The 19,483-nt window shown below is 34.0% G+C and overlaps 1 protein-coding gene and 1 pseudogene across 1 annotated transcript; one reads left to right on the forward strand and one right to left on the reverse strand.

Annotated features, from left to right (window-relative positions):
* The first annotated feature begins 3,985 nt into the window (after window positions 1-3,985).
* Window positions 3,986-6,974, forward strand: LOC113692413 (beta-amyrin 28-monooxygenase-like). The gene is made up of 3 exons (XM_027210826.2): window positions 3,986-4,928; window positions 5,037-5,224; window positions 6,648-6,974. Exons 1-3 carry the CDS (start codon window positions 3,986-3,988, stop codon window positions 6,939-6,941), a joined length of 1,425 nt encoding a protein of 474 aa, XP_027066627.2. The 3' UTR covers window positions 6,942-6,974.
* A 10,019-nt stretch (window positions 6,975-16,993) lies between these two features.
* LOC113691733 (zeatin O-xylosyltransferase-like) lies at window positions 16,994-18,467 on the reverse strand (annotated as a pseudogene).
* Between the last annotated feature and the right edge of the window lie 1,016 nt (window positions 18,468-19,483).

Genomic DNA, 19,483 nt, shown 5'->3' on the forward strand with positions numbered 1-19,483 from the left:
AATTGTGTGGAAGCTAAAGTAGTGAGCAAAGAAGGAAAAGTTGGAGACTAAAGAAATCTTGTATTGTACTTATGAACCCTTGTATAAAATTGGTTACACATGAGGGGGATTGGCCTATTTATAGGCAAGTTAAGAAGTTATACAAGTCTCTAAAGAATTTTACACTAAGCCCTCTCTTTGGAACTTTCTATACAAGACAAATCTTATGTACAAAACTCTAAACTATTCCATAAGACTCGAGAACAATTTAGAACATTTTGGAGGCCTCTCGGGTTTACTACATACTTCTACCAACATTTGGCGTAGCTTCCGCTTTAGACAAGCCTCCAAGCTTTGGTGCTTTTTTGGGTGAATGGAGTGCGGGTCTATTAACTGTCATGATTTTTCTGTTAGAACATTACGTATAGTAGCGCATGACGTGGACGGGCACAATTGCGCGTAGACACAGCCCGATCCATGTCACTAGGAAAGCCAACAAAGTAGCTCATAAATTAGCGTATTTTGTTAAAATATCTCACTCTGTTGAATCTAGTGAAACTCTCCTCCTACCTTTGTTGAGCAATTTGTGTTGGACGATTTCTAGTAAATTTAATGATAAAATCTTCAAAAAAAAAAACTTTTATTTAATTTTATATCTTTCAAATATTAACGCTCGAACTATATCTTCGCAAGTGGGCACTTGTTAGATAGACCTGTAAATTGTTGTCAATTTTGGCATTCATCTACTGATCACCAATTTCCATTTCCTAGTAAGTTCGCAGTTGAAGAGTTGATTTCAAAATAAATGAAACAAAAAAAATCATTATTTGATTTAGGTTCCTAAACACACCCTAGTAAAGTACAAAATTAAATATAACTATGAAGATTGGATGACAACTTACAGACTGAGTGAATTCCTACATGCTTGTGATCAAAGAGCCCCATATGGCCATATCCCATTTTGTTTTGGTCTGTATTTCACATAACCTTTGCTTGCGCCATCAAGCAAAGCCCCATATGCAATGCAAGTGATTCAAAAGCTATTACAAGGTCATCAAGAAATGATGTACCTTGGGATGCTTTTTATTAAATTGATGTTTACGTCTAGGGATGGCAACGGGGTGGGCAGGTGGGGGACCCTTACCCCGCCCCCATCCCGCTGCCTATTAATTTCCCCTACCCTGTCCCCTGCCTGCCCCGCTCCCCCTGCTTCCCCCGCTTCACCTCGCTTCCCTGGCAGGGGCTAGTAAAAATTTGTTATATGATTTTATTATAGTTAAAATTTAGCAAATTATCAAGTACTAAAATATCAATACATCATTAAGTTATTATTCATTATAATTTCACAATTGAAACTCCTAAAAATAATCAAACAAAAGTTATTTGAATACAATTCAATACGATGAAATAAATACAACTAAAATAGTCAAGTTTTTACTTTTGGCACAAATACAATCACTAATTCATTATTGTGCTTGTGTTTTTTTTTTTTTTGGAGAAAAAAATGTATTACTGTATTAAGTGTAATTAGGAATTTAGTATAAATGTATTAGTAAATTTAGTATAACTAATTAATAAATTTTATTAGTAGACATATATAATTATTAGTATAATCGATAATATCAATTATATTATATATACTAATATACATTATATAATACAGATAACTAATAATATCATTATCATAAGTTTGTAACTAATTAAATTAAATATTATATATAATTATATACATATATATTTATATATTTATTTTTTTAGTGGGTGGCGAGGTGGGGGTATACTCCCCCGCCCCCCACCCCATTTCTAAACAGGGGAAAAAAATCCCCCGCCGCACCCCAACCCCTACTCTATTAATCCCCCCGTGAGGCGGGTGGCTGCGCATTGTCATCCCTCTTTACGTCACTGGTTAAGAACTAAAAAAGGCAATGGCATGACTACTACAATAATACTAACGAAACAAACTTTGTGCTCTAAATTGTAGGTGTCAATCACAATTAAATTATGTTTCATCCACCCAAACCTTTCCACTAATAACTTGTTCAAATTCACCCATTAACTTTAAATGGGTCTAAATGGGTATTCAATTAAATCCATTTAATTAGTGGATAGTGGGTTGATTCGACTCACTCATTTATATCAATTTAAAAATAATTATACATTTTAACTTAATTTTTAGTGTGTGTTAAGGAGATAAAATTGAATTTTCTACCAATCTAATAACAGTAAAATGTTGTTATTTCTTGTCAAACAACATATGAATTTTTTTTTAAATTAGAATTTCAAATGAGTCATAAATGGGTATAATTAGATGTACCATTAAATGATATAAATGAGTATCCATTTACACCCATTTATATAAATTGGTATGAATGGATTGACCAAATTATACCTATTATCCAATTACGATCCGTCCAAGTCGTCCATTTTGACACCTCTCCTTCAAAGCATTATTCGAGAAATGGAAAATTCACACCGTTCCCTTCTCTATGCACACACCCAAGCGACATATTGCCTCGATATAGTGTGGTTTTTACAATTCTGTATTAATTTGCTTTTTACATTTTTCCGACGGACTGTACTTTTCTGCTTCTCGTCATCGAAGTGTATTTCCTACTCTTTTGGCTGACATATTAATACTTCTAACAAGGAACTGTATTTAATAAGCAAACCTATTAAATTAGTTGTTTTTGGAATGCGAAATAAAACAACTTGAGACTTGGTATTAGAAACCAAATTTGATTTTCTGTGCAATGAAATTTTACTTAAGCAAATTTAGTTAAATTTCAATCAAATTTAGTTGCACAATAAAATCAAATTCGATTAAAACAGGGAATAGAACAAATTGAGACTTTATCTTACAAATTATATTTTTTTGCATATAATATTAAGTCTCAAGTTTTTTTTTAAATCTTCCCCACTATTAGGTTCGGGGTTCCAATCGGCATTTGGGGATGGGAAGTGTATAGGGAGGGGTGCGAGGATACAAAGAAAAAAGTCTCAAGTTTTAGTTGACATTGATAGCCTTAATTAGCAATCATAAAAACGCATTCAACTTAATATGGTAGCAATCCATATACGCTGTATTGTTGTACAGTTGCTTGATATACGCTATATGTATAGTGGACTGGAAAACAAGACATTCACAGTCCAATGTTGTTAAACTCGAATCAGATAGCAACTTGGCTAAACTATTGGATTAGGGGTCAATTGGTTGGATTGGTTGAATTGTTTTAAAAAACATGCTGATATTAGCATGATTTTATAATTATTTTATACTTTTATAAGTTTTAGAAATATTGAAATTAAGTTCTTGATTATATTTCGGGAAACTCTACAAAATGTTCTAAAAATATTAGGCTTGTAATCAAATATACACCTAAAAATTATATATAAATATGTGAATTCAAGTAAAAAATATGTCTATTCTCCAAAATTACTTGAAAAATTAAATTGAAATAAATCATACCTAATTCGAGATATTTTTCATTAGAATATGGTTTTCTAATGCAAGTTGGAATCATTGATAATAAATTGATAAGATGATAGGGATAAAAACTTCTTGGTTTAGAGATCGTTTAGGGGTGTGAGTAATTTTGGTGTTCATACTAAATGGTGGCTTTTTTTTAATTACTATTAATAAATGAAAGTTTTATAATTTAGAAAACTCAAATTATGTTTGAGAAAAACAAGAAAGAAAAGTTTGAGAACTGGGTTAAGCAATCGAGTCGAGTCACTGGTTTGATCGATTTTTGATGGTTTTGACTTATTTTTGACAAAAACGATTTTGTGCTACTAAACAGTTCGGGAAGAATGCCGGTTCATGGTCAAACCGGGTCTAGCAATACTGATTCACACCCTTCCCTATTCTAGATTGTGGAATCTATGGCCAGCCAATTGATATATATAATCCATATTACTAGATTTTCGTACGAATATTTTCCACGTTTTGTCATCAAATCTCATTTTAGAAGATCAAATCTCTTCCTGCAAGAATTAAAACGTTTGCATGGAGCTTTTTCTTCTGTTTTTGTTCTTCCTCCTTATGGTTTTCTTCTGTTTTTTCCTATATTCATTTCCATTATCATTCAAACTTAAAGAACCAATCTCCAAACTACAACTCCCTCCGGGGAAAACAGGTTGGCCGATTGTTGGGGAAACCCTTGAGTTTGCTGCCATGGGGAGAAATGGAACACCGGAGAAATTTTTCAAGGACAGAATGAGCAAATACTCACAAGAAGTGTTCAAAACCTCATTACTTTGCGAACAGATTGCTGTTTTTTGTGGACCTGCAGCAAACAAATTTGTGTTCTCAAATGAGAACAAGCTTGTAGCCCTTTCTTGGCCTAGTAGCGCCAAGAAAATCTTCCCATCTTCCAATTCCTCAACAAAACTTCGTGCTGTGGCTTTAACGCTTCTAAAACCTGATAATCTTCACAAATATGTTTCGATTGTCGACTCCATTGCAAAAAGCCACTTAGAAACTCAATGGAATTTTCAGAAAGAAGTTAATGTTTTATCACTTGTGAGGCAATTCGATTTCACTGCAGCATGTCGACTGTTTTTGAGCATTAATGATCCACATCAAATCGAAGATTGTGCCAAGCCATTTGAAGTCATGGCTGCTGGAATTTTTACCCTTCCTATAAATCTACCGGGAAGCTCATATAATCGTGGTATTAAAGCTGCGAATTCAGTAAGACAGAAGCTGTTAGGAATTATAAAGCAAAGGAAGGGTGAGGTGATGGATAAACAACTAGTACATGACGAGGATCTTTTATCACTATTCTTAACCAAGCCAGATGAGAATGGAAAATTCATGAGTGAACCAGAAATTGCTGATCACTTGCTTGCTGCACTTCTTGCCAGCCAGGATTCCACCACTGCATCCATCACTTTTACAATGAAATATCTTGCTGAATTTCCTGATATCTATGATGAAGTCCTCAAAGGTACAAGTGTTTTCTTTTTTTCATTTACATTTTCTTTATCAGATAGAGTATTTGTTACAATTGCAAAAATGAATTGGACTCATCAAATTATTGTTTCAATTTACCAAGAACAAAGAAGCATTGCGCAAGAGAAAATCCCCGGGGAGCCACTGAATTGGAAAGACTTACAGAAGATGAGGTATGCCTGGAATGTGGTCAGCGAAGTACTAAGACTCGTCCCTCCTGTTCAAGGGAACTTCCGGGAGGTCTTAACGGACTTCACATATTCTACTTTCTTCATTCCCAAAGGATGGAAGGTATGGGACCTAATTTTGCATGTTTTAGAAATGTTGATCAATGATTAAGGCAAAGATGAAGCACTAGAACGTGTAAAAAGAACTGGAAGCCATGTAATGCTGCATTAATTATGCAACCTGGTCCTTACTCTCTACTTATATTTTGTGACTCTCAATGCCATCTTCTATCAATCTCTCTCCATTTGTTCTATTAAAAGTATTATGTTTTTTATTTATTTTTATTTTTGCATGTCCCAAAATACTTGTTATCTTAAAAAATCAAGCATGATCACCACCCTTTTTCTAATCTTAGCATTCAACTTTTGAATTTTGCAAGGTAAAATTTGAAAAGATCTATATACACTATCACTATTAAACATACTACTTCTAGGATTTTTTTGAATAAAAAAATTGATAAGTAACAGAACTTTTAGAAATAGAGATGGTCCATTTAGCATGGTTGGATTCAGTGATAGAGCCACATGTAAGCAAAAGGTGGCAATTGCCCCTGCTTAACTTTAGAAAAATTAGTTTTTTAAAAAACTTAAGAAATTTAGAAAATTTTAAAGTTGCATCTTATTTGTCCATACTAAATTTTAATAAATTCTCTTTTCTATCTATATTGACCCCCAGATAATTAAAAAAGTCATAAAAATTTTGGATTTACTTAAAGTTAATTATGGAAGTTATTTCAAGAATAATCTCTTTCTCTGTTTTTGAGTTAAATTAACCCCCAAATAATTAAAAATCCTTGTTACCATCAAAGGATATAAGGATTTTGGAGCTACTTAAAGTGAATTACAGAAATTATTTCAAGAATAATTTCTTTGAAAGTTTTCCACATTCAAATGGAGAAAATAATTGTCACATTTAAATTTAAGCATAATATGAACTTCCAAGCATATTAAATTTAGAAAAACATAAATTTAACATAAATATCCATTTATTTTAGCTATACTATTACTTCATAAATGAAGCTAATCATGTTAAACATCTTAATGTTCAAGTTTGTTTGATTATTTTAACAAGTATGAATTTGTATTCAAGTTTGATTTTTTTTTTTTATTTGTCAAGCTGAGGTCAAGCAAGTATTTATTGAGGTGTGCTCAAATAGATTGAATATTTACCTATACATTTCAATTTTATGCCAAACAAGCCAAGTTTGAGTCGAGTTTAAAATTTATCGAACACAAAATAATATTTAAATTTGGTTTGATTAATTCGTGAACTAAACTTGAACGAACACTTATTGAACTCAACTAAATTTGAGTATTAAATAGTTTGGTTGGTCTTTTTGCCTTAACTTTATTTCATGTGCCGTCACGGATTGATCCCTTTATATATCTTAGGGTCTTGACTCCACCACTGGTTGGATTGATTCATGTTTAGTAAATCTAACCCGGATTTCTAATTATTTTTAAAAAAACATCTTATTTTCATCCAGATATATTGGACTCCCAATTCAACACACAAGAATCCACAGTATTTCTCTGATCCTGAAAAGTTTGATCCATCAAGATTTGAAGGATCAGGACCTATGCCTCACACATTCGTTCCTTTTGGCGGAGGATCTCGGATATGCCCGGGTAAAGACTTTGCTAGAGTGGTTATACTTGTTTTCATGTACAACGTGATAGGGAAGTTCAGATGGGAAAAGCTCCTTCCTGTTGAGAAAACCGTGGTCCTCCCTATTCCTCTGCCCGCCAAGGGACTCCCTGTTGTCCTCCATCCTCATTGAACATGAACCGCAATATTTATGGCAATAGCCATTGGCCCATTGATGTACTGCACAATTTTTATACAGGAGTTGACACAAAACATCACTTCTAACGCAAATAAGAAGTCCACTACTGAATAAATTATAGTAAAGGTTTTCATCGTTCACAAGAAAAGAGCTGCAACCTTGTCATGTCAAGGGAATTCAACAAGAAAGCAATTTGCTCATTTTACTTACGTATGATGGAGTCTAATGTTTACTAACGCAGCAAGAAAAACGAAAAGTCATGCTATTAGTTGACAAATAAAGTTTGAATCATATGCTCATATATATGACACATAAGCAATGGCTATATACAGTAGTAGAATGTGATTCTATTAATTAGGCAGCAAATATGTTGGACTCGAAAAATTCCCTGTACTTTTTTTTTCAATGGTTCTACACTTCAACTTTGCCGAAAACTCGGTACGAAGGAAAATTATCAACTAAACTAGGATGCAACTTAAGTTTGTGCAATGCTTCTTCCATTGGTATAATGGAAAATATGAATTTGAAGCAAAGAACAAAGTAAGTGTAGAACCATGAGAAAAAGAAGAAGAAGAAGAAGAAGTGTAGTCTATATTCTATATTTGCTTCTACATTTTAATATTGCAGCAAACTTCGTAGAAAGTAAAACTATCAACTAAAATAACGTGCTACTTGAGTTTGTAATTTAAGGAATGAAGTTCCGCTAGCAATCAAGTTAAATTTGTTATTTGAGGTAGACGTTTTGCTTTTTATTTTGAAAATTTTCTTCCTTGTTAGATATTTCGCTTTTGAATTATCATAATGATTAGAGCTCTTGATCGACAAGACTACAAGTTGTCAAGAAAAAAAAAAAGAGTAATTACTGTAAGAAAACAGTTTGTAAACGGCCATTGGTCATGTAGTAAGACAATAGCGCAAATTTTATTAATGCATTCTTGATATTTCGACCAGCAAATGCTCTATTTGCATACTGACCAGCGCGACATATACACACAATAATTAGTTCATACACAGTCAAGTTTTACATTTATAAATTCTAAATACCCCACACATGATTTTTTTTGCAAGTATACAAGTCGTGAGTGAGTATAGGGTATTAAGGATTGAATCCACAAGAAAAATTTTCAATTACCGGTGATTTTCGAATTCCTTTATTATTTAGATTATCATAGTGGAAGAAATTAACTCTACACTATAAAAGTAATAAAAATAATCCTATAAAGCTCCTAGAGGTATGGAATTCCTTATAACTCTTGCAAATGAGATTACCGATTAAGTGAATGCTATTATCTTGGCTAGTTATAGGGTAATTTCCTTATGTATGTGAAACCCACTCTCATAGTGAATCAACTATACTTGTAACTAAGCCATACCTACTCTTGTGGTCATGAATTAATTACAAGCTCATTTCTTCTATAAAATTACATGAAACAAGTCACTAAAGCCACAAAGATGCTCCTTTACTCTCGTGAGTGAACTTCCTAAGTTTATCACTTCCTTGAACTAGTGTTAAATTCCAATTCTCATTGCACACTTAACACCTTAAAATTATCACAATTAATGACCGATTAATCATTATTAGAAAAGCAAAAGTGGTAAATAACTTGCTCAAAATAATATCATCAAATAACCAAGTAAACTTTACTAACAAGATATAGCAAGTTCATCCATATTCTAAACATAAACTTTAACTGAACATGAAGAAAAACGAATCCCAACTTCTATTATAGTTAAACATGAATTCAAATATAAAAGTGAAAGTGATAGGAGAGAGGTCACCCTTGTCACACGAGTTCCAACTCTGCATCTTTGCTCCTCCAATTTTCATGCAAATCTAACTACAAATACAAGAAAGATAAACTATACTAACTACTCTATACTATCCTAACAAATGAACTAAGGAAATTCTAGTGAATACCATATTTTTGTGGAGTTTCTCTAGCCTTCCAAAGTTTTTCAAAATGTTCCTCCAAGGCAATTTATAGAGGATTCAAGAACCAAATGAGTTGTTTCTAGTTGTCATTTTTGACTCTTGAAACTCCCATGAGTTGTTTCTCCAACTTTCCACACATTTTTTTGATAAGGCACAGCCGAAATTGTTAGCTAAAATTGAGCTAAAAAAGTTATGTGAAAGCAGGCAAGTTGCAAAAAATAGAAGAGAATACGTGACCTCAAGAATACGCGGCTATTGGAGGTCGCGTTTTCACTTCGGCACCATTTTAACTGATATTTTTTTGATGATGGAGGCCGAACTAGCTCTTGTGCAAAACATGAAAACTGTAGTCCTTTGAGTTACTTTCCAATGCCTCAAGAATCATCCAATTTAGAGCTCTGTGAACTGAGATATGACCAAAATACTTTCGAATGGTCAGAGCTCTGTTTCAACTTTCGACAACAGAGTTTCACTTCTGTATTCCGACATTTTGACAATGAAAATGACTGAACTGGATTTCGATGTCTTCATACCAAATGTAGATCTATCTTTTAATTTCAAAATGGTATAAAAATCACTTTAATCCAATCATTTTAGATCAAGATATTGCCAAATGCCACAAGGTGTTAAAGCTGTAAAACTTGTGTTTCTTTAGAACTTAATTGCATTTCATCTCTTGCACTTCATATTCTCTTTTTATTTCTTTAAATCATCATCAATAATCCAATTCTCTTCTTAATTCATGTCATTTGATGATTGAATCATTAAACTCACAAAAACATGAAGTTTTCACTATTAAAATCCATAGAAATGCAATTTTTACCACTTTAACCACAAAATATATATTTTCACTAGAATCTTAGTCAATTAGTTATAAAAGTGACTAAAACACACCAAAACTAACTGATAAAACACACTAAAAACATGTAAAAAATACACTTATCACATACATATTAATATGTCAATTAGCTAGTCTGATAGGTGGAAAAATCTATATCTTTAGCTCCATAAGTTTGGCAATAGTTCAACTAATCCCTACATCATGGTTTGAAATTAACAATTGTATGAGCCCCTTTTTCATGTCAAGTTCGTTGTACTGCAATGAAAAGAATTAAAATCTATAGTATAGCTTTTAATTGCGTGCTTGAGAATATTCCAACTAGCTGGTTTGGCTAACCGGAGATTTATAGCTTTGGCTCCAATGTAATGGTTTAGGGTAGTGATTAAATGTAAACCATACAATAAATAATTGTGTGCGCCCCTTTTGCATGCCATGTATATGTACTGCATTAAAACGAAATAAGCCAGTACCATAGTTTTATAGCTTTAGCCCCACAGGCATGCACTAATTCACCAATTAATCCCTACTTTATTATTTCAAATAAGTTCATGGTAAAACTAGGGGTGGGCAAAAATACCGCAAACCTGAAAATGCGATATATCCTGTTAAGAGAATATAAGTATTCTTGTAGATAATAAATTAGTAAGGGTATTCTTGTAAATAGTTTATTAGGTTTGTACTCCTATAAATACTAATTGGTCACTCATAATACAGTGACTAGATATTTTCCTCCCAAGATACCTGTTAACATGGTATCAGAGCAAAAGTCCTAGGGTTAGGGTTAAACATCTAGCAAAAGTCTTGACGCGATACTGTTCATCGCGCACTGTTCACGCGATACTATTCACGCGTACTGTTCACGCGGTACTGTTCATCGCGCGTACTGTTCATCACGCACTGTTCACACCGGTACTATTCACGCGCACTGTTCACGCGCATTGTTCATAGCGAATTTTGATTGCTGTTTTGTTTGAAGTGCTATTCACTATGGTTGAAAGTTTTGCTAATGGGGTTACCATTGATCAAATTGAATCAAGTTCTTCAGTACATGGGTCCCAGAAAACTGTTACTATATCCGAGGAAGATTATGTTAAATTCTTACAGTACCAAGCTACAAGTCATGCATCTCTTCCCTCTGCTTCTTTAGCACAAAAAGGTAATGACTCATGGATTATTGACTCCGGGGCTACTGATCATATGTCAGGCTCCTCTAAATTTTTTTCTAATTTTCAAGAGTCTACTCCCTTTCCTCATGTTACTTTAGCTGATGGATCTACTACTAAAGTTAAAGGACTAGGCACTGTAGAAATTAATCCATCACTTCCGCTGTCTTCTATTCTTTACGTACCCAATTTGCCATTTAATCTAATGTCTGTTAGTAAGCTCACTAAATTTCTACAGTGTACAGTTATTTTTTCTCCTGATTCCGTTGTCATTTAGGATTTGAAGACAAAGAGGATGATTTGTGGAGGGCATGAGCATAATGTTTCTTCTCTTGAAATTCACTGTCGTTTAGGTCATCCGTCTTTACAAAATTTGAAAAAGTTGGTTCCTACTTTGAATCAATTATCTTCGTTAGAATGTGAGTCTTGTCAGTTAGGAAAGCATCATCGTGTTTCTTTTGCTCCTAAAGTCAATAAACGGGTTTCTGAACCCTTTTTGTTAGTTCATTCTGATGTTTGGGGTCCTAGTCGAGTCACTTCAAAGTTAGGTTTTAAATATTTTGTAGTCTTTGTTGATGATTTTTTCAGAGTTACATGGCTTTATTTAATGAAAGATCGTTCAGAATTATATTCCATTTTTTGTGCATTTGTTACAGAAATAAAGAATCAATTTGGTGTGCCTGTACGTATACTTCGCAGTGATAATGCAAAAGAATATTTTTTCACTCTTTTTAATACCTTTATGACTAAGTCTGGTATTATTCATCAGTTCTCTTGTCCTCACACTTCACAACAGAATGGAGTTGCTGAAAGGAAAATTGGAAATTTAATCGAAATTGCTCGAACACTGTTGTTGCACATGAATGTGCCCAAACAATTTTGGAGTGATGCAGTTCTAACTGCATGTTATTTAATTAATCGCATGCCATCTAATATTCTTGAAGGTCAATTACCTCACTTCATTCTTTTTCCTCATGAAAACTTTGTTTAAATTGCCTCATCGTATTTTTGGATGTGTGTGCTTTGTTCATCAGCTTGTTCTCGGGGTGGATAAATTAGATTCTCGTGCTATTAAGTGTATTTTCTTAGGATATGCACGAGCGCAAAAGGGTATAGATGTTACAGTTCAGTTTCAAATCGATTTTTTACTTGTGCTGATGTTACTTTCTTTGAATCCACTCCGTATTTTATCAAACAAAGTATGTCTTGTGAGTTAGACCAGTGTCCCTTTTTTTCCTCTCCTGTTTTACCAGTCCCTTCCCCTTTATTACCTGAGTTATCTAGTCCACCAGATTCCATAGCTCGATTATCTCGTCCTCATCTTCAAGTTTACTCTCGTCGTTTCATGGTTGAGAAAGTTCCTGATATGCCACACACTTCACCAATTAACTCTCAATCTTTCAATCCAGGTATGACGCCCTCCTCTGAGTTAGATCTTCCTATTGCTTTACGCAAAGGTAAGAGACATTGTACTTCCCATCCTATTTCTAATTTTGTTTCTTATTCTCGTCTCTCTATGTCATATTCTTCTTTTGTTCCTTCCCTTGATTCTATCTCCATTCCTAAGTCTATTACCTATGCTCTTAATCATCCTTGTTGGAGATTAACTATGCAAGAAAAGATGTCTGCTTTGGAACAAAATGGTACTTGGGATCTTGTCCCTCGTCCTTCAGGTAAGTCTGTTGTTGGTTGTAAATGGGTGTACACTATAAAAGTGCAGCCTAATGGTTCTATTGATAGATTGAAGGCTCGGCTGGTAGTTAGAGGATTTATTCAGGTGTATGGAGTAGATTACTTAGAAACATTTTCTCCTGTTGCAAAGATTACCTCTATTCGTCTTCTTATCTCTTTGGCAGCAACTTATAATTGGCCATTGCATCAGTTGGATGTGAAAAATGCATTTCTGCATGGAGATTTGAAAGAAGAGGTATATATGGAACAACCTCCTGGATTTGTTGTTCAGGGGGAGAATCCGCGGTTGGTTTGTCATTTGAAAAAATCCTTATATGGATTGAAACAGTCTCCGAGGGCTTGGTTTGGCCGGTTTAGTAGTGTTGTCATGGAGTTCGGTCTGACAAGATGTGGAGTAGATCACTCTGTATTTTATCGGCATTCTAATGCTGGTAAAATTTTATTAGTTGTTTATGTGGATGACATTGTGATTACAGGTGATGATGTTGTGGGGATCCAGAAATTTAAATCCAATCTGCAGGCTAACTTTCAGACAAAGGATTTAGGTCATCTACAGTATTTTCTGGGTATTGAGGTAGCTCAGTCTAAATATGGGATTTATTTATGTCAAAAAAAAATATGTACTCGATATGTTGAGTGAAGTTGGGATGTTAGGTTGCCGACCTGTAGATACTCCTATGGATCCCAATGTGAAATTAGCAAGAGATCAAGGTGCATTACTTGATGATTCTAAGCAATATCGAAGACTTGTGGGTAAATTAAATTATCTCACTGTAACGAGACCTGACATTTCGTTTGCAGTGAGTGTTGTGAGTCAATTTCTTGATATCCCTCGAACTAGTCATTGGGATGCTGTTATACGGATTCTCAGGTATCTTAAGAGTACTCCTGGAAAAGGGTTGCTGTATCAAAATCATGGACACATTGATATTGAAGGATATAGTGATGCAGATTGGGCTGGTTCTGCCTCAGATCGAAGATCGACTACAGGATATTGTGTGTTTGTTGGTGGTAATTTAGTGTCGTGGAAAAGTAAGAAACAAACAGTTGTATCCAGATCAAGTGCAGAATCTGAATACCGCGCTATGGCTCACACTGTGTATGAGTTGGTTTGGTTAAAGAGCATGTTACTGGAACTTGGGTTTGAGCATAAACAGCCTATGAATTTAGTGTGTGATAATCAGACTGCTGTTCATATTGCGTCTAATCTAGTGTTCCATGAAAGGACAAAACATATTGAAGTTGATTGTCATTTCATTCGAGAGAAATTGCTTGACGGGGTCATCAAGACATCTCATGTATCGTCTGTAGATCAATTGGTTGATGTGTTTACCAAGAGTTTAGGGGGCTCTAGGGTGAAATACATTTGTAACAAGTTGGGTGCTTATGATATATATGCTCCAATTTGAGGGGGAGTGTTAAGAGAATATAAGTATTCTTGTAGATAATAAATTAGTAAGGGTATTCTTGTAAATAGTTTATTAGGTTTGTACTCCTATAAATACTAATTGGTCACTCATAATACAGTGACTAGATGTTTTTCTCTCAAGATACCTGTTAACATATCCGATCCGATTTGAAAATTAGGATATCCAATCCATATTATTTGATCGGATCAAAAGAGGGTCGGGTACCCAATTAGATACGGGATGGGTTAGGGTCATATAATTGAAAATCCGCAGATACCCCGCACACACACACACACACACACATATATATATATTTATTTATTTTTATACACATACTATAAAATATTATTTTTAGAGCTAAATAAGCAATTTCATTGAACAAATTACATTAAAAATATGGAAGACTATAGTTTGTTTATAAGATTCAGTTGTAGAGGTCATGAACTTATATTTTTTAGAAAAGAGTTTAATTAATGTGGAATATATACTTAAAAGGAATGCCCCTTATTTCAAATTTTTATTGACTTTGAATTCTTTTAATTTTTTCCTTTTTCTTGTATTCTCTTTGCTTGTTTGTTTCTTGGTGGGAGACTTTTTTTGAGAAAAATCCTTTATTAAATCTTAGATGAATATGCAGAATATAAAATAAATTAGTATAAATTATTTTTTAAAAAAAATTAAATGATAAGCGGGATGGGACGGTCCCCGTTGATCCGACCCTATTTCAACGGTTATCCGATAATCGGGTACTCGTTGATATGCGGGGCGAATAAGGGTAAAAAAAAGCTTGACCCACAAGATGCAGGTTGGGTCCGCAAAATGGTGAACAAGGTGGGTACCCGACTCGTTCCCACTCCTAAGTAAAACAATGAAATAAATAACCATTAACATAGGTTTTTATTTTTAAATTAGAAATTAACATAGGTTTCATTTACATATGCTGATATGCATATTTAATATTTCAACTAACTAGTTAATTTCCTGGATGGGAGAGATCCAGCTTTAGCTCCTTAAGTTTGGCATTGGCTCTATTAATCTTTGCATAATGATTTTTAATAAATAATTATGATACTACATTCAAATGAATTAGACCAAGTGGGTAGTTTTTATTTGAGTACTTGATATTTAATTTCAACAAGCTATTTTGTCAGTAGGAGATTTAATTTATATATAACTTTAGCTCCATATTTTTTGGACTAGTTTCAATCAAAACTTTTCAAAATTTTAAGCCTATTTTGTAACTTTACTAAAGGTCACTCCCTCAACTATATCCGGCCCCATCACTGATTTGAATGCCTCCACCTTTATTTTTTTCCTTTCAAATGAAAAAAGTCTAGCTTTTCTTGTTTCCGAGTGTCGTTAATCCTTCCCTAGTGGCACAATTGTTCAAGAATGTGAGACAGGAACTAAAGTTGGATGATGTTTTGAAGATCATTTGCGTGATTCTCTTTTTAAATTCAAAGCTTTCATGAAACCATGCAATAATTTATATCCATGACTTCAAATAGGATATGTAATTCAAATAAAATTTTCAATGCCTTTTTCCTATTAAAAAAACTTTGTTGCACCAGATCCTGCCACCTAGAGGTTGTAAGGAAATGAATTTGTTGCACCAGATCCATAGCAAAAGCCTTTGGTATAAATGAAAATAATTAAGTAAATCTCATGAGCAGAGGTATGTGTTTAATTAGTTGATCGCAATAAAATTAAAGAACTTATCAAGCAGCAGTATTATTGAGAATTTATTGCAATTGGTTTTAACTTCATATCGTACGTTCCTTGTTAGTTAATTGCGCTCCTGATTCATAAACATAAGTACACTAGTAATAGTTCACGTGGTTATATTAATCCAAATATAGTATCTCTTAGATATAAATTTTTAATTTTTTTGGTGAAATTTGATTGTTTACCTGATAACAGAATGTTTATAGTTTTAATTTTTTAACTAATTATAGCTACAAAGACTATCTAATTATGAACTCTATGATCTATTAATTTTGAATTTACTTTGATTTTTGGAATTTATTTTGTGCTTTTTGGTAAATTATGGATTCAACTTTGATAAACAATTCTTAGTACAGTTATGTTTCACCAAAGTTGTTATATACTCACAATATTTTATAATTAAATCATAATATTATTTTTAATATTGTAGAAAAGATAAAGTTAAATCGAAAATACATGTATACATGTCAAGTGTGAGCAAGTACATAAAATTCATAATTATTAGCAAAATAAAGACTTAAACCATAAAATCAATTTCTGAAGGGTATTAGAGTAAATAAATTGGCTTGTTAGATTTTGTTATTCTAATTATTTTCACCACACTCACCCTTCCTTTACCCCTTGGAAAGCTTGTTGACTAGCGGTAGTCTAGATGTGCCTTTTTTTTTTACTTAAAAATAAAACCCATGGTTAAGTTTTTGATAAAATCAATGAATTGTAATAGTTGAAAAATTTTGTATCAACATTTTGAATGTTATTTTTTCATTGCTAAGACAAACGAAATGTAATTGTATAATTAGAATGAATTAATTATTTAAGAATAAAATATATGAACCATGCTATTATCTAACTTTGCATGAACATTTAATTTTTCTACCTTATATTTTTGTAGTTGGACTTGCCAATTTTTTTTTTAAAATTTGAATTGAATAATGTGAGATGCGTTGTTGAATTTGGATTATTTACATTTTTCTAAGTGTTAATCAAGAGGCTAGTAAAGAATGTAAATGATTTATATAGCTTAATCATCTTAGATTGGCTAAGTAGTTGTCAATTGACATTTAATTGACAGAAATAGTTAGATTCTTTTGTTTTTGCTTTTCTTTCAGTATTTATTCAAATTGATAAAAAGCACAAAATTATATATCTATGTCGTGATATTCATATCAAGATTTTCCAAATGAATGTGAGCTTTTCTTCTTATATATTTCTCTTTTATTCCAAGAGCATCTATTTAGTAACAGATATTAATAGATAGATAGATAGGTAGATAACCAATCTACCAATCTATCTACGAATATGAGCAATGAAAGAATCCGTCTCCAAGCGACTAACACCACCTTCCGTAACAGACCCCTTAATAGTTTTGCTCAACTCTTTAGCCCTTTGCCTCATCTCCTCTCCTTCTGCAGAATTCATCAATCTTCTCACAGCATTTTCAATAGTAACAGAAGTCACAGGTTCATCTCGCCGCGACCAGTCCTTTACTGGTAGGGCAATCTTCAGCAGCTTTTCCATCAGGACAGCGTTCCACGGCTGGTCAGTATGCATAGGCCATGCTGCCACTGGCACTCCCATGCTAATGCTTTCCATGCACGAGTTCCAGCCGCAATGACTCATGAAACCACCAGTTGATGAATGTGCAAGAACCTCCAACTGCGGTGCCCACTCCCTCACAACTATACCTCTCCCTTCAATGCTCTCTTCAAAGCCTTCAGGCAACTCAGCCCTTCTAACCTCCCCTTCAAAAATATCTCCTTTATCTGCATCCCTGAGTACCCATATGAACTTCTGCCGGCTTTTCTCCAATCCAATAGCGATCTCCTTGGCTTCTTCATCTGATAATGAAGTTGTTGAACCAAAAGAGACAAAAATGACAGTGTCCTGGGCTTGCTTGTCAAGCCACTCCAAGCAATAGTGTCTCTTGTTGGAGTTTTTCATCCCATCTATTATTACAACTGGATTGAGGGGACCAACAGCCCATTGCTTGTCATTATCAATTCTACTGGTTTTTTTCAAGAGATCGAGGTAGGGACCCTCTATCTCTCTGCACGTATTCAGCAGGTATCCAGAGATAATTGGTTTGGAATCCAGTTGCAATTTTATAAATTCCATCATCTCTGGAGGCATGCAACCTTCATTGGACGGAAGATCTTTGAGTAGTTAGAGTAGTTCAGGCTCGGCGAGTCTAGGTTTCCCTTCTAGTTCCCAAATGAATGCGTAGCCATAGAAGGCCGATAAGATACTAAAGCAGTAGGACTCCACATTTGGAATCAAATGCGCATCCTGGATGACATATGGCATGGCAGAGTCATAAATAACTACCAATCTTTTTGTTTTTCTTGAAAGTTGCTCCAAAAGTGCATAAACTGGCTCGCGAAGTTTGATCGATGCATTAAACAATGGCACGAGTTGAACGGGGAATTTTGTCCGGGCGTTTGGATTGGGCGGAGGAGTTTCGTAACAAGGGATAGAAAATTCGTGAAAATTGATGTTAGAAATGACAAGAGGATCCCAACCTTGGACGCGAACCTTTGCCTGGCGGATATGGGTGGCCAGGCCAATGTAGTAAACGGGTATGTTATGGGAGGAAATGAGGCAGGAGAGATGGAGGAGTGGATTGAGATGGCCTTGTGCTGGAAGCGGAACCATGACCACAGTCACTGGAGTTTGTTGAATACTCCTAGTATTATGGCCTTGGTTTGGGTTTTGGCTTTGGACAAGGGCCATTTCCTCGGAAAGATTTGGGAACTGGCAGTTGTGGACAGCTCTTGACTGTCAGCTGGCTGAGATTTCTTTTGGTCTTTGTGGAGTCATGGTAGGATTTTTTTGGTCTTATAGAGATGAAAGATGAAAGCTAGGGACGTAGGATTCCTAGTTGAAGTAGGATATCTTTTTCCACTCTGACCCCTTGGGTTTGTGAATGGCATGCAAAATTTGAATTTTGAATTTTGGATGGCAAAATTGAAAAGTTAATCCAATTATTCATATCAACATTCGTTTTGAATTTTTAAAGCAATTCAACCACATATGGGATCCTCTGTTTGGATCTTAGTGTTTTTCAAATACTATACAAATTTTTAAAAAGTACTCTAAAAGGTACTTTAAAAAGTATTTTAAATTTTTTTAATGTTTAAAAAATATTCCAAAATATATTTTAAAAACTCTACTACTCTTATATGACAAAATATTTTCTAAAAATATGCCAAAATATATCATAAAAACTTTGCTACAGTAAAATTTTTCAAAAATACCTTCAAAAACAGCTAATCTTAGTTTCACTTACTAATACTACTAATGTGACACATAACATTGAATGCATATTTAGGAGAAGTTTGGTAAATGTTTGGACAGGAAAGTGGAACTACGTAGTTTTGCATTGTAGATTGTATGTAATAATTAGGCACGAAGACAAAAGTTTCAAACCAAGATTTAGAAGCTTTTTTCCAACTCTGTGCCTTAGACCAAAGACACGGATCAAGAGTCTCAGCAATCACCAATCGCAATTGTATGGTACAATGCAGACAACAAGACAAGGGATATAAACACTAATACAACAAATATAGATACTAAGCCAATAATATGCAAAAACACGACAAATTTTAGCACTCCCTCAAAATTGGGTCCCTAAATTAATCTCATCCATCTAATTTGAAATTGAACACATTCCTATCACTAAATGCACCATACAATCCAACCTGCAATTGCATGAACTCTATCCCCAAAGACACCTTTACTAAAATTTGCCTTGAATGGGCTTCCATCGATTTTGG

The sequence above is a fragment of the Coffea arabica genome, chromosome 6c (assembly GCF_036785885.1).
Source record: "Coffea arabica cultivar ET-39 chromosome 6c, Coffea Arabica ET-39 HiFi, whole genome shotgun sequence".
Lineage (NCBI taxonomy): Eukaryota > Viridiplantae > Streptophyta > Magnoliopsida > Gentianales > Rubiaceae > Coffea > Coffea arabica.